General features: G+C 36.8%; 1 protein-coding gene across 2 annotated transcripts in view; it reads left to right on the top strand.

The window, feature by feature from the left end:
• VPS13B (vacuolar protein sorting 13 homolog B) overlaps positions 1-14428 on the top strand; it is a 724212-nt gene that overhangs the window by 21088 nt on the left and 688696 nt on the right. For both annotated transcript variants that reach the window (XM_049773957.1, XM_049773956.1), the window contains exon 2: positions 536-679. In XM_049773957.1, coding sequence (XP_049629914.1) covers positions 536-679 — 144 coding nt within the window. The remainder of the gene's footprint in view (positions 1-535; positions 680-14428) is intronic.

Raw genomic sequence — 14428 nt, 5'->3', positions numbered from 1 at the left:
GATTCAGACAATCTGCTATTGAAGATATCCCTGCTACTGCTGCTAGTTATTACTATAACTACCAGAAACTTAAAGATGTCACTACCATATTTAAGTTTTAATCATGTAACAGATATTGCATAGTTTTTCTTTGAATGGAGTATGAAAATGAGACCTAATCAGGTTAAGAAGCTCATTAAATGTAACTTACATGATATTTTTTGGAATCTTTTGTAGTCTAACAAAACTTGATTCTAGTTTTTGATGAACAAAAATTCTGTAAATATTTCGATGTTGGAAGTTTTCTTTGTCTTTTCAGAAAGAATTCATTTGGTTGATAAAACATAAACATTCTGGGAATCCAAAGTAATAGCACATGCGGTAGGGCATTTGCCTTGCTTGCAGCTGACCCGAGTTCCTTCCTGGCATCTCATAGGATGCCCTTACCACCCAGGACTGATTCCTGAGTGTAGAGGCAGAAGTAAACCCAGAAAAACAAAACAAAAGAATGAAAAAATTAATCACTTACTAACTTTTATTTAATTTTTTTTTTAAGGAATTGAAATTGCCATTCACATTTTTAAGTGGACATATTCATGAATTGAGAATACATGTACCATGGACAAAACTGGGTTCAGAACCGGTGGTAATTACCATCAATACGATGGAAATCATTTTGAAACTTAAAGATGGAATACAGGTAAGAAATGATTTAAACCTAATTTTGTTAACCTATTTCAATAGCTATTTAATATTTTTTGTAACTTTTCAAATATATTAGCTTTATTTAAATAAATGGATCATAATTTTATAAATTTGTTTAAATTGGAGGAAATAAAAATTTTGTATAAATTGTATAAACTTTAGATATATAGTTGTTACTTTTTATATGTCTGTGGCTATGGGTTCTTTATTTTAAAGGTATGCTCTTTTTTAAAAATTTTTATTGAGACCAATGTGAATTACAAGACTTTCATGTTATATTTAAGATACATAGTGAGAGTGAATAAGGGCAATTCCCACCACCAGTGATGACCTCCTTCTTGTAGGCGGCTTCTGTCCTACAACCATCAGTGAGATTTCAGTGAATCCACTTTAGGGAGAGTAGGTTGCAAGAGAGAAGGTCACAACTCAAGGTAACTCCTTGCAAGCTTACTTTAAATACAAAATCAGGATTAGGAGAAAGTAGGAAATATCTAGAAACTTGATCTTTCTAGGCTGAACTCTATAGTTTTATAGGTTAAGTGAAGGGAGGAACCAAATCCTCAAGAATGAGCTTCCCTATTTCTAAAGGAGGGCCAAGATCTGCATTCTGGCTATGCCCTTGATTACCAGAAACTGCAGTAGCAAAGAGAAAAATTGTCTTTGCTTTTTGGGCTGACTATATACAGAAAAAGGGGTCCTCAAATAAACTTTGGTGCTGGAGTTTCTGAGCCAAATTATTTGATAGAGACCATTATTTTGCCTGATATATACAAAGGAGAGATAGTCAAATACTGGCTGAAAATGTAATGCCAGGCGTCTCTTTGGAAATTCCTCAACCATCCACGCAGGGGAAAAAGGCATCCACAGCAAGCCTTTTGAGGAACCCCATGGGGGTTAAATTAGTTCTACCCACCAGGAAAATTTGAGGATACATCTGGTGGGCTGAGCCCCACTAAAAGTTTAGGTATGCCCTGGCACCTTCTGCCACTGTTCCCAGCATGCATCTCATACCTCCAGCTTTAGTCCCCGGACTGTTGTAAAACAGGTCCCTTTTATGTATAGCTTATTGTGGTTTGGGCTTCTTGATTCTATTGTCATTAGCTTTGAGTTGGGTATTTAAGACAGATCATTTTTTATTTCCACTCAGTGCTCATGTGCTTTGCCCCTGGTATCATGCACTTTTTTTTTCTTCCAGTTTTTAGGAAGACATAGAAATAAAAGGTAAGATGATTCATGTTCTATGGCTCTGATTAAAAAAAAAAGAGAGAACAAGATGATTCATGTTCTGTGGCTCTGATTAAAAAATAGAAGCGGAGGGGCCGGCGAGGTGGCTTGCCTTGCAAGCGCTAGCCCAGGAAGGACCGCGGTTCAATCCCCCAGCATCCCATATGTCCCCCCAAGCCAGGGGCAATTTTTGAGCGCTAGCCAGGAGCACCCCCTGAGCATCAAACGGGTGTGGGTCAAAAAAAATAAATAAAAAAGAAGCGGACAGGAGCCCTTTTCTAGAAGCTATAAATATGTTTTTTTTTTTTTTTTTAAAGAAGGGACTGGTATGGTGAGTGTTTTTTTTTTTTTTTTTTTTTTTTTTTTTTTTTGGCATAGGCACATCAAGTATTGGGGGAAATTAGAAAGGAAATTCCCTTGGCCTAACAGAATGTTTCTACTGTTGAAGCATACTGTCATGAGCCTGACAACAGGTTCTGGACCTGCTCGTTGTCGCACCCCAAAGTCTTTCTTTGTGGTGCCAGGAAATGTTCTGCTCAGTTATGGTTGTCAGTTCTCTGCAATTGGAGATTACAGATCTGTAATTGCACAGATCCTAGGATGAAATCTAGGATAGAGTCTTTCTTTATGGTTCCAGAAGTTCTGCTCAGTCATGGTTGTTATAGTTAATCTTCTGTATTTAGTGATCTTGATTTTTGCACAGTGTCTTCTTCTGATATCATCTTGCCATTAGGTAATGAGGTAGGGCAACCTGCCCTTAGATCAAGTTGTTGCTGTTTCCTCATCGACAAGATGTCATATGAATCTATCCTGGGCAAGTTGGTTGGTACTGGAGTGGTGCTTGGTGCTGTTGCAGGGAACTGTGCCATTTCTAAGGTTGTGATCTGGTGTTCGCTGCTTGACAGTCGATGTTTGGTCACATGAGGTCTAAGTAGAGTTCCCATGACTTATGTTCAGGGTGGAAGGTGCCCCTGCATTATAATATTTATGGGTTCTTTTTATTTGTGTTTGGATCATACCCGGTAGCACTCGGGTTACTCCTGGCTCTGCACTCATACGTAAATCACTTTTGGCAGGCTCAGGGGACCATATGGGATGCCAGGAATCGAACTGGGGTCGTACTGTGTTGTCTGTGTGCAAGGCAAATGCCCTGCCATGTGCTATTGCTTTGGCCCCTATCTATGGGTTCTTATCCCTAGTAGATAAGATCTTGTTTCTATACATAAGTTTTCCCCATTTTAGTGTGCCTATGCAGAAAGGTACTATACCATAGTATATATTGAAAAACTGAGAAGCTACCATCCTTCTGCCCTGGTTTTGACCTGAACTTTTATCCCAAGCAAGACTATTCTACTAGAATTTCATGCTAAGCAGAAACAAAAGGAATACATATAAAAGACATAAAATAAAAGAAATAAAATAAACAAGCAAAAATAAAAATTGGAACTAAGAAAAAAGGAATGGAGGAGACTACCTTTACATTTAGAAATAAATACACTAAGAGGTGTACTAGTAAGAAGTTAAACATGGGGCTGGAGAGATAGCAGGGAGGTAGGGCATTTGCCTTGCATGCAGAAGGAAGGTGGTTCGAATCCCTGAGCCTGCTGGGATGATTTCTGAGCGTAGAGCCAGGAATAACCACTGAGCATTGCTGGGTGTGACCCAAAAACAAAAAAAAAAAGTTGAATTAAGAAAAAATAGGTGAAAACATTGATTAAAAGAAAGAAGAAAAGAAAAATTGATTAGAAAAAAATAGGTAAATAAATTGGGCTAGCATATCAGAGAGAAAAGGTTTTTTAATTTCTAGGGACTTCATCAATGGCTAAATCATCTGCTAAATTTTAGGATAAATATAATTTTTACATCTAGAGTACTAAGCAATATGATAGCAAGCACTATAAGAGAATTCTACCCTATGTAGTATCCTCCCTCATGTCTTGTGCACTGAGGTCCCTTTCCTGAAAGTAAAGTGACAGCATGGGCCTTATGCTATAATGGTAACATAGTTTGAATTGAAGAAGGAGGAAAAAAGAAAAGAGAAGTAAAATTACAAAATAAATAAATCAAAAAGAAAAGAAAGGAAATAAAAAAGAAAAAATAAGATTAAAAAAAAGAGAGAAAGGGGGTCAGAGCGGTAGCGCAAAGCGGTAAGGTGTTTGCCTTGTGCTCCCTAGCCTAGGATGGACTGCCAGCATCCCGTATGGTTCCCCAAGCTTGGAGCGATTTCTGAGTGCATAGCCATGAGTAACTCCTGAGCATCATCGGGTGTGGCCGAAACAAAGCAAAATGAAAAAAGAAACGATAGAGAGAAGGAATAATAGTAATTTGCAAAAACATACTCAATGAGTGGGACCTGCGACATATGTTTCTGTTGTGCAGTTGCCTTGTTCAGTGATCTCCATGGTCATAAGCTTTAGGTTATAGTAGAAGATATATCATGGAGTATTTTATCATGCTATTGTCATAATGAGTACTATATATAGAGTCTAATGTGTTAGAGCATTGAATTGCGAAATTAGGGTATCCAATCTATATCTCCACGAACCTCTGTGAACAAAGGAAATGTAGAGTTATTTTATGCATAATAAAATTAAGGCACTAAAATGTACGGATAGTAAGCATTGTAGTGGGAATCCCTGGCATTTAATCATATTCTGCACCTGATTCTGTGGATAAAAACATTAGTACATTATTTTCTGCCTTTGATATCTAGGATATACAAAGCACTCAGAAAGGTTAGCTACACAAAATCTAAAATAACCATTGAAAAATGGGGTGAAGAAATGAATAGATACTTCTCCGAGGAAGACCAACAGATGGCAATAGACACATGAAAACATTTGCATTATCACTCATCATTAGGGAAGTCCAAATCAAGACAACAATGATGTACCATCTTACACCAATGAGGATGACACATATCAAAAATAACAGGAACAATCTCTGTGGCAGGGATGTGGTAAGAAAGGAACTTTCATCCACTGCTGGTGGGAATGCTGCCTGGCCCCACCCCTATGAAAAACAGTATGGATGATTCTCAGTAAACTCAAGATTGAACTACCATGTGACACCACAATCCTTCTCTTGGGTATCTACCCCAGGACTGAAAGACATTCATCTAAAAGTATGTATGCACAGCACTATTCATTGCAGCATTCAGCCAAGACCTGGAATCAACCCGGATGGCCAACAACAGATGCGTGGATCCTGAAGATGTGGTACATATACTCAATGGACTACTACATAGCAATAAGAAATGATACAATCAACATGGATGGAGCTGAAAATTTTTTTTGTTTTTGGCTTTTGGGTCACACCCAGCAGCGCTCAGGGATTACTCCTGGCTCTATGCTCAGAAATCACTCCTGGCAGGCTCAGGGGCCATATGGGATGCCATGATTTGATCCAACAACTGTCTGCACGAAAGGAAAATGCCTTACCTTCATGCTATCTCTCCGGCCCCGGAGCTGGAAAATATTATGTTAAACGAAGTAAGCCAGAAGAAGAAGGACAAATACAGAATGATATCACTTATATGTGGTATTTAGAATAACTCCATGAAAGAAACACAACGGTCTTAAATTGTAGATACTTCCAGGATATAGCAAGGAGATGAGATCAAGTGGAAGAGGAGAAACATAAAGCCTAGACTCTCATTTACGTTACAAAGAAACTTACAATAGCAGAAACAGCTATTTAGATTGAACAGGTGTTCAATCAACCTCTTGCTATAAAGACATATCATAATGTACTAAAGGTATATTCTTAAATTTGGATAAAACATTGTAAAATATTGTAAAGGTATATTCTTAAATTTGGATAAAATATCTTAAAGAATGTTTACTTACTAATTTTGCTTAATCTGATAACTCCTAATCAGGATCACTTAGATTGCTCATTACCTATTTTTGTTGGAATTATGGTGATAATAACCAATTTTTAGATGGAAGCTTCTGAATTGTGGCCAGAAACTTTTATGATTGATTTTTTTGTTGTTTACATAGGTGAAAATGACATTTCTAAATGAGATGAAATTTGTAGGTTTTTTTTTTTTAGAAAAGTTAAAATTATTGATTTTACCTTCACACTAAAATCATTATATCTTTAAAGTTTTGGCATCAGAATTGAGGTTTATTTTTCTCTGTTAATTTCTTCTCTGGCCCATCTTAAATTTCTTTTTCATGTTTTATTTTTTTTTCTAAACGTGTATCACAATTTTTGATAGGAGTTTCTTATCAAAGTTTGAGGTAGATATTGCAGCAGTATGAATAACTATTCTACTTTTATCTTGTAGAAAGGAGAGTCTCCTTTATTTTTACTTAGCCCATGTTTTCCTTTCAGTTTAAGGAACTTTCTAGAACAAGTGTATTGATTATTGCTTTAAAATTGTCTTCATAAGATCCTTAAAGAAAATTTAATGTACCATCAGTCTCTCTTGGGTATTTAGTTTTAGATAACTATTTATAAATTGTTAAAATAATTTGAATGTTTTATGAAACCACTGGGCTTAAATCTTATTTTTTCCTTTTATGAAATCTTATAAACTTGTATTCAGTTTAACATTACTAATATAGTAGTTCTTGAAATAAGTAGAACCAGTGTTATATTTCACCAATGTTTTATTTCATTGAAAATTTATCTTTTGAACTTTAAATTTTTGTGAGATTGACTTGGAAATATAGAGATATGTTGTACAGAGTTTTATTTTACATTTTTATTTGGTGATACTTAAAAGATTCTTAATCATTATTTGTTCTTGGAGTTTAATTTTTTTTAAAAGTCTGGAATTGGTTATGCCACCCATGAAGTGCTCACCATATTAAGGGGAAGGGGAGAAATCCAGACCCTAAGTATTTTTTCAGTAGGAAGGTGAAAGTTTCAAGGCCAGATGTGCCATAAGAAACACATTTTAAAAGAGACAAATTAGAACTAATTATAGAGGCTGAAGAAAAAGATTTGTAACACATGACTTTGTTCAACCTAGAACTAATATTTGATATTGGACCTTGCAGATGGCTACTGCAGGAATGATCAGATTTCCTGCTTGCCTTGGTATCTGAAACCTGAATTTTGTGTTGTGTACATCAAAAGGTCAAATGTTATGAATGTAAACCACTCTCAAAACAAGCAATTTTACAGATGTTTGAAATTTTGAAGTAGAAAGGATTTTTGAAAACTGCAGTTGACATTTGGAGAAATTATTCTGCAGTGTCTACCCCTAAGGATTAATACTTTGGTTTATACTAGTGATTAGAATTATTTTTATATCTAAATATAATAGTTAAAACTCATTTAATAGATTGTTTTTACATATTAGCTGATGAGTGTATTAATCTGCTGTGTTAATAAAATCGAATAAACTCATCTTTAATCTTCCAGCTATTAGAGAATCATAGGAATTGCTTTACAAATAAAATTGATATTTGAAAAAAGAATTACTTTAGGTATAAATTTAGTTTAAATAAAATACTATAAATATGACATTAAAGAACTATTTAAGATGATTAAATGTGAGGTTTAATTCAGAGAAGGTTGCTACAACATAGTATATTGCCAAATGATTTTCTAAGATGTATCTAATTTATCAAATTTATTTTACACTTTTTGGCTAGAAGTCTAGCTTTTTAAATCAACATTTAAAAATTTTTGGGTTTGTATATTTATTGTGATATGTATTTACAATATACTAACTAGAAATTTCTTGTTATGTGGTCATTATATTCTGTCTATTTAGCAACAAATTCTCAGATTTTTCTAAAATATTTTTTAAAATATTCAGCACTTACTGAGTGATTAAAAACCTTGGGGTTGGAAAAGTAGCACAGTGACAGGGCACTTGCCTTGCATGCAGCCGACCTGGGACGAATCCGGGGTCGATCCCTGGCATTTCATATGGTCCCCCGAGCCTGCCAGAATGGATTTCTGAGCACAGAGCCAGGAGTAACCTCTGAACATTGTCCAGTGTGACCCAAAAACAAAGAAAAGAAAAGAAAAGAAAAGAAAAACAAACTCCAAAATCCCCAAAACTCTTTCCTTGAACTCCCATCTACAGTTTTATTAAAAAAAAATGGTTTAAGGGGTGAGCAGTGGTGCAGAGAGGTAAGGCGTCTGCCTTGTCGGCACTAACCTAGGATGGACAGCAGTTTGATCCCCTGGCGTCCTATATGTCCCCAAGCCAGGAGCGATTTCTGAGCGCATAGCCAGAAGTAACCCCTGAGCGTCACCGGATGTGGCCCGAAAATAAACAAAAACAAAAAAATTACATATATATATATATATATATATATATATGGTTTAAGTATGGAAAATCTTGGAAATGAAGTATGTATTTTCTTTTATCCTTTGTATCATATTTACATTTGGAAAGTTTGAAAGTAGACCTATTCTAATATACAGGGTTAAGATGTTGGATATGTCGGATTGGTTTGATTTCAGGAATTATTAATGACAAATTTTGTTTGTTTTGGGGGCACACCCGGTGACGCTACCTACTGCTCCAACCCCTAATGACAAAATTTTTATTGTGACATTCTATAGATTTCAAGTGGTCCAGAGAAGTTTCAGTTTTACTCTTGACTCTAGAATATTATGTATTATTTATTTCTTAAATTGTTTTAAAATTGTATCTTTTTTTTTTTTGGTTTTTGGGCCACACCCGGTAACGCTCAGGGGTTACTCCTGGCTATGCGCTCAGAAGTTGCTCCTGGCTTGGGGGACCATATGGGACACCGGGGGATCGAACCGCGGTCCGTCCAAGGCTAGCACTGGCAAGGCAGGCACCTTACCTTTAGCGCCACCACCCGGCCCCTTAAAATTGTATCTTGACTGCCTTTTTTTAAAGCTTATGTTAGGCCAAATGAGACTCAAAGGTATTTATTTTTATATTAATTATGTTAATTAAGGGATTCAGAATGACTCTTTTAAAGTAGGGGAGACAACTTAAACTTACTTTTGATATTTTTACCAGCTTCTAGCTGTTCGTCATGGCAGAATTTTTCTGGAATATAGACATTTTATGTATAAGTAGAGCTTTTTTTGGTGGGGGGGGGGTCACACCCGGCAGTTCTCAGGGGTTACTTCTGACTCTACGCTCAGAAATCCTTCCTGTCAGACTTAGGGACCATATGGGATGCTGGGATTTGAACCGCTGTCCTTCTGCATGCAAGGCAAATGCCCTACCTTTATGCTATCTGTCTGGTCCCAAGTAGAGCAGTTTTTCTTTTTTTACACTTTGTCTTGTTTTTCTATTTATTTGATGGTCATTTGGGCTGTAGAGTACTAATGTGTTGTAATTCACACAGTCTTTTTCCCCCAAAGTTCTTTTGTTCTGTAGTGGAAAAATTGATCAAGGAGCTGCAGAGTATGCATTCTAAGCAAGGAATCCTGGGTATTATTCTTGGCACTTCATGGTCCTCACAAGCATAGGAGCGATGACTTCTGAGCAATGAACAGGAATAGCTCTGGAGTATTGCTGGATGCGGTCCCTCAAAAACCCCTACCTTCCTGCTTTCCCCCATTGCTCCCCAAAGTTCTGTCTTTAGTCACTTAGTGTCTCTTCAGATTCTAGCACAACTAGAAACAATTTCTTGGTCTTAATTCAGCATTTTAATATTTTTAAAATATATTTTTTTATTTAGACACCATGTTACAAGGTTGTTTACAAAACTGTTTCTTTTTTTACAGATAAAGTTGTTCATGATTAAGGTACAGTCATACAGTGTATAACAACCTTTACCAGTGTGCATTTCCCCCACCAATGTCAACAGTTTTTCTTTCACTCTATCTTATGCCCTCTTCCTTCCCTCCCATCCTCTCCTGCCTGTGTCTGGGGTAGGCATATTACTCTCACTTTCTCTCTCATTCTTTCTCTCTCATACTCTCTCTCTCTCTCTCTCTCTCTCTCTCTCTCTCTCTCGATATTGTGGTTTGTACTATTGCAAATGAAATGGTGTCATGAATGCCTTTTTCATATTAGACTTTCTCTACTCTAACTGCTCTCTGCTCTTTGTGGCAAGCTGCCTACTATGGAATGGTCCTCCTGATTGACTGCATATCAACAGCACACTGTCTTTTATTTTCATTATATCCCAGCATGAGTGAGATTATTTTATATATATCCTGCTCCCTATGACTCATTTTGCTCAGCATAATACTCTCCATGTCCTTCCACATATGAATAAAATTCATGACTATTTTTTTTCCCTAACAGCTGCATAGTATTTCATTGTGTAGATATACCACTGTTTCTTTAGTCACTTATTGTGAGGCACCTGGGTTGCTTCTAGATTCTGGCTATTGTGAACAGTGCTGCGATAATCATAGGAGTGCAGAAGTCATTGTTGAATTGTGTTTTTGTGTTCCTAGGGTATATGCCTAGGAGTGGTATTGCTGGATCATATGGAAGCTCAATTTCTAATTTTTTGAACGGTTTTCCAAAAAAAGACTGGACCAGTCTACATTCCCAGCGGCAGTGAATGAGGGTCTCTTTCTTTCTGCATCTACACCAGCACTGATTGCTCTTGTTCTTTGTGATTTGTGCCAATTCCTGTGGTGTGAGGTGGTATCTCGTTGTTTTGATTTGCATCTCTCTGATGATTAGTGACGTGGAACATTTTTTCATGTGCCTTTTGGCCATCTGTAGCAGTTACTTTTCAAGGCACTACTCTGTTTCAGGAGCTTTCTGGTTGACTAATATTTTTTGGTGAGTCTCTAGCTCTTTGCTTTATTGGCGCTGAGGCTGATGATGATAAAGCACATTGTCTTTCATATAATGAGAAACCTTTGAATGATTTGCTTACTTGTTTTTAGTTTTGCTCTTAATCTTTGTTTATTTTTTGGGTTACATCCAGTGGTGCTCAGGGATTACTCCTGGTTCCGTGCTCAGAAGTTTATCCTGGCAAACTTGGGGATCATATAGAATGGCGGGGACTTTTTAAAATCATGGTTGGCCTCATGAAAGGCAAACACCCTACCACTGTGCTATCGCTACTGCCCCATTTTCTGTTCTTAACTTATTGAAAACATTGTGAATCTGAGAGTTGATGGTTTTCAAGTTTTAATTTAGTAGCCTAAGATGAAAAGTGAGTAGCATGTTCCCATGATCTGTCAATAAGAATGTAATGAATCAATTTACATACAGTGTCCACCACATTTTCCTACTGTTAGGAACTTTTGCAAGGAAATGACACTGCTTGTTTCATAAAGAGCAAAGGGCAGTCTTTACAAAAATAGCAATGTAATACTTCAAGAGAAAACATTCTTTTGCCATGGAATATACTTACCAGTCATTGGAAAATTGCAACCTAAATAAAGATAGCACTGTAATGAATTGGGGGCTAAAAATTATCTCAAAACATTTTTTTGGCTAGTATTTTTGAGAACAGAATTTTTTTTAAATTAAAAACCAGGAGTTTTTAATGAACTAAAATGTGTAAAAGTGATACATACAGATGATGAATTCAGTCATAGAAATTTCAATTGTAAATATTATAGTTCTTATTTTAGTTTAAGTAGAGCAGTTTTTGAATAGAAAATCATATTGCTGCATTAAAATGTATCAGATTATCAAAAATTTGAAGCAAAATCAAATTATCAGAAGGATTTTGTTCTTAGTCTTAGAAAAGTTGTACTTTTGATCTCAAAAAAGAAGTGTCTACCAATTGGTAACGTTTGTTTCATAATATGTATTTCCATAACTACCACAATTAATGTTTACTTTTAAAGCTTACTAAAATTTTGGGTTTATTATAAATTTTGTTTCATTGAATAATATGTGTATCTTGTAAGAAAAATTTATTCACTGTTTTTGAAAATTATTTGAAAAGTATTTAGTCTACATACTTTACACTGTTTTATTGCTAATAACTTCTTAAAAATAAAATAAAAATAATTTGTTCTTTTGCTTCAAAGTATTTGTCACCTCATGTATGCCAGATTTATTGGACTGCAGTAGTTTTCGTGCATTTTGGCTAGAATGTTTATTATGACATCAGTGTAACATATATACAGTATGTGATTTCAGATGGCCTCAGTGTTAAATATTTTTATAATTATGCTAGTTTTGGCAATTCATTTGGAACTTTTTCACATCTCTTTAATAGACATGTTTTGCTTCTGGACTTTTGAGGCAACTGTATGTTTCAAAAATTAATAGTGTGCTTATAATGTCAATGTTGTACAGAAGTGTATGACTGTAGATGTATTTTTAGCATATAAGGTGAATTAAAAGTAATTATTAAGGTTTTATTCACACTACTTATATTTTAATTTAAAATTAATAGCATTCCTCAAAATAACAGATATCATAAAAATTAAATAATAAAGTTGTGTGTAAAACACTAAAGTTTGTTTTTCATTAATTTTAACAAATATTTTACATTTTTCTTTTTTTTCTTTTATTTTTTTACATTAGTTTCAACTAATTTTCTCTTTAGTTTTTTTATCACCAAAATCTGGTCATTTTTTTCTTATAAAAGATGCATTTTTTATTACTATGTAACCCTCTTATTGTGCTACTGAGTAAGAATTTTATTTCCTGGGGAGGTCTACTGTTCTTATTTGCTCCTAGTACTATTTTCAGTATACTTATTTTTGAAATTCTCTTCAGGTTTATAAAATAAGAAAATGAAGTTTATTACCATTCTAATGAGTTATGCTATTTATTTATTTTGGAGTTTTGAGCCACACTCATTACTGGGATGTCATTACTAGCTCTGTGGTAAGGGGCCATATTTGATGGTGCCCAAGGGATCATATGTGGAGCTGGGATATTTTTTTAAGTGAGAAATCTGATAGTTTTATTTTTTAAATAATAATATCTTTATTTAAGCACCATGGTTATAAACATGTTTGTAGTTGGGTTTCAGTTATAAATGGAGCTAGGATTTGAACCGCTGGTGCTCCTGTAACCTCATTCTAGGCAAGCACCTTGACCTTTCTATTATCTGGCCTCTAATGCATATTTTAATTTAAAATTTTATTGGGGGACTCTAACTTACCTTTTCTTCCCTTCTCCTCCCCTCCCTTTCCCTCCCCTCCCCTCCCCTTCCTTCTCCTCCCCTCCCTCCCCTCCCTCCCTTCCCTCCCCTCCCCCTCCCTTCCCTTCCCCTCCCCTTCTCCTCCCCTCCCCTTCTCCCCTCCCCTTCTCCCCTCCCCTTCTCCCCTCTCCTTCCCTCCCCTCTCCTTCCCTCCCCTCCTCTCTCCTTCCCTTCCCTCCCCTCCTCTCTCCTTCCCTCCCCTCCTTCCCTCCCCTCCCCTCTCCTTCCCTTCCCTCCCCTCCCCTCTCCTTCCCTTCCCTCCCCTCCTCTCTCCTTCCCTTCCCTTCCCTTCCCTCCCCTCCCCTTCCCTTCCCTCCCCTCCCCTTCCCTTCCTTCCCCTCCCTCCCCTCTCCCCCCCCTCCCCCCTCCCCTCCCTCTCCCCTCCCTCTACTCCCCTCCCCTTCTCCCCTCCCCTTCCCTCTCCTCCCCTCCCCTTCTCCCCTCCCCTCCTCTCCTCCCCTCCCCTCCTCCCCTCCCCTCCCCTCCCTTCCCCTCCCCTTCCCTTCCCTTCTCTTCCCTTTTCCTGCTTTCTTTCCTTTCCCTACTTCTCCCCCTTTCTCTTCCCCTTTCCTTTACTGACTCTTCCCAGGGGTCACCCCTAGTGATGATTCGAGGATCACATATGGTACCCAGTCAGCTTTATTTAAGACAAACCTCTTAGCTCTATACTATCTCTCTGGTCCTAGTTATATTATTGATGAGTTGATAGAAAACAGTACACAATCAGTTGCCTTTTGTGTTGGTATCTTATCTTTTATTCCTCATATACATCTCTCTTTAAAGGTATCTGTGTTTTTGTCCCTAAATAGGAATAAGATGCCAGAATTTTCAACCTTTCATTACTTTTACATCCATTTATTCTTTATAATGCCTCTCTTGGTAAGAAATCTATGCCTATCATTTTCTAAATTTCTCCTTTACTCTCTATTAAAGTAGATTTATTAGCTGCTTGACTATATGGAGCTGCTAATCTTCTTTCTTATAGGTTATTGGAATGGTTCTACTATCCAAATTCTTAAATACACTAGCTAGAATGAGGATCAAGAACATTTCTACAATTGCTAACATTATTTCTATTTTATTGATCTAGTTCATACTGGTAGCTTCTCTCCTTTTTCCTCCTTTATTCTGCCTACCCTGGCTTTATTGAATTTACATTTATATTACATATATTTATACTATTTCTTTTGTTTAGAGTTTTTTCCTTTGCTTAGATCATATCTCTCTCTCTCTCTCTCTCTCTCTCTCTCTCTCTCTCTCTCTCTCTCTCTCTCCTTCTCTCTTTCTCTATGGGGGTACACTCAGGGAGTCCAGGGCCTACTCCTGGCTGTTTTCAGACAACTGGCCATGGGCCTGAGGATGCAGAGCTGCTTAAGCCCTGTGGTGCCAGTCCCAGGGCCTCCCCATGGCACTTGAGGACCATAGTGCTTAGTAGCTTCCAGGATTATACCCAACTATGCTCAGAAAGCTCTCTCAGGTCAGAG

Source organism: Suncus etruscus, chromosome 5 (assembly GCF_024139225.1).
Source record: "Suncus etruscus isolate mSunEtr1 chromosome 5, mSunEtr1.pri.cur, whole genome shotgun sequence".
Taxonomy (NCBI): Eukaryota; Metazoa; Chordata; class Mammalia; order Eulipotyphla; family Soricidae; genus Suncus; species Suncus etruscus.
Note: the sequence above shows the minus strand (reverse complement) of the source record. Positions and strands in the feature narration are given on the sequence as shown.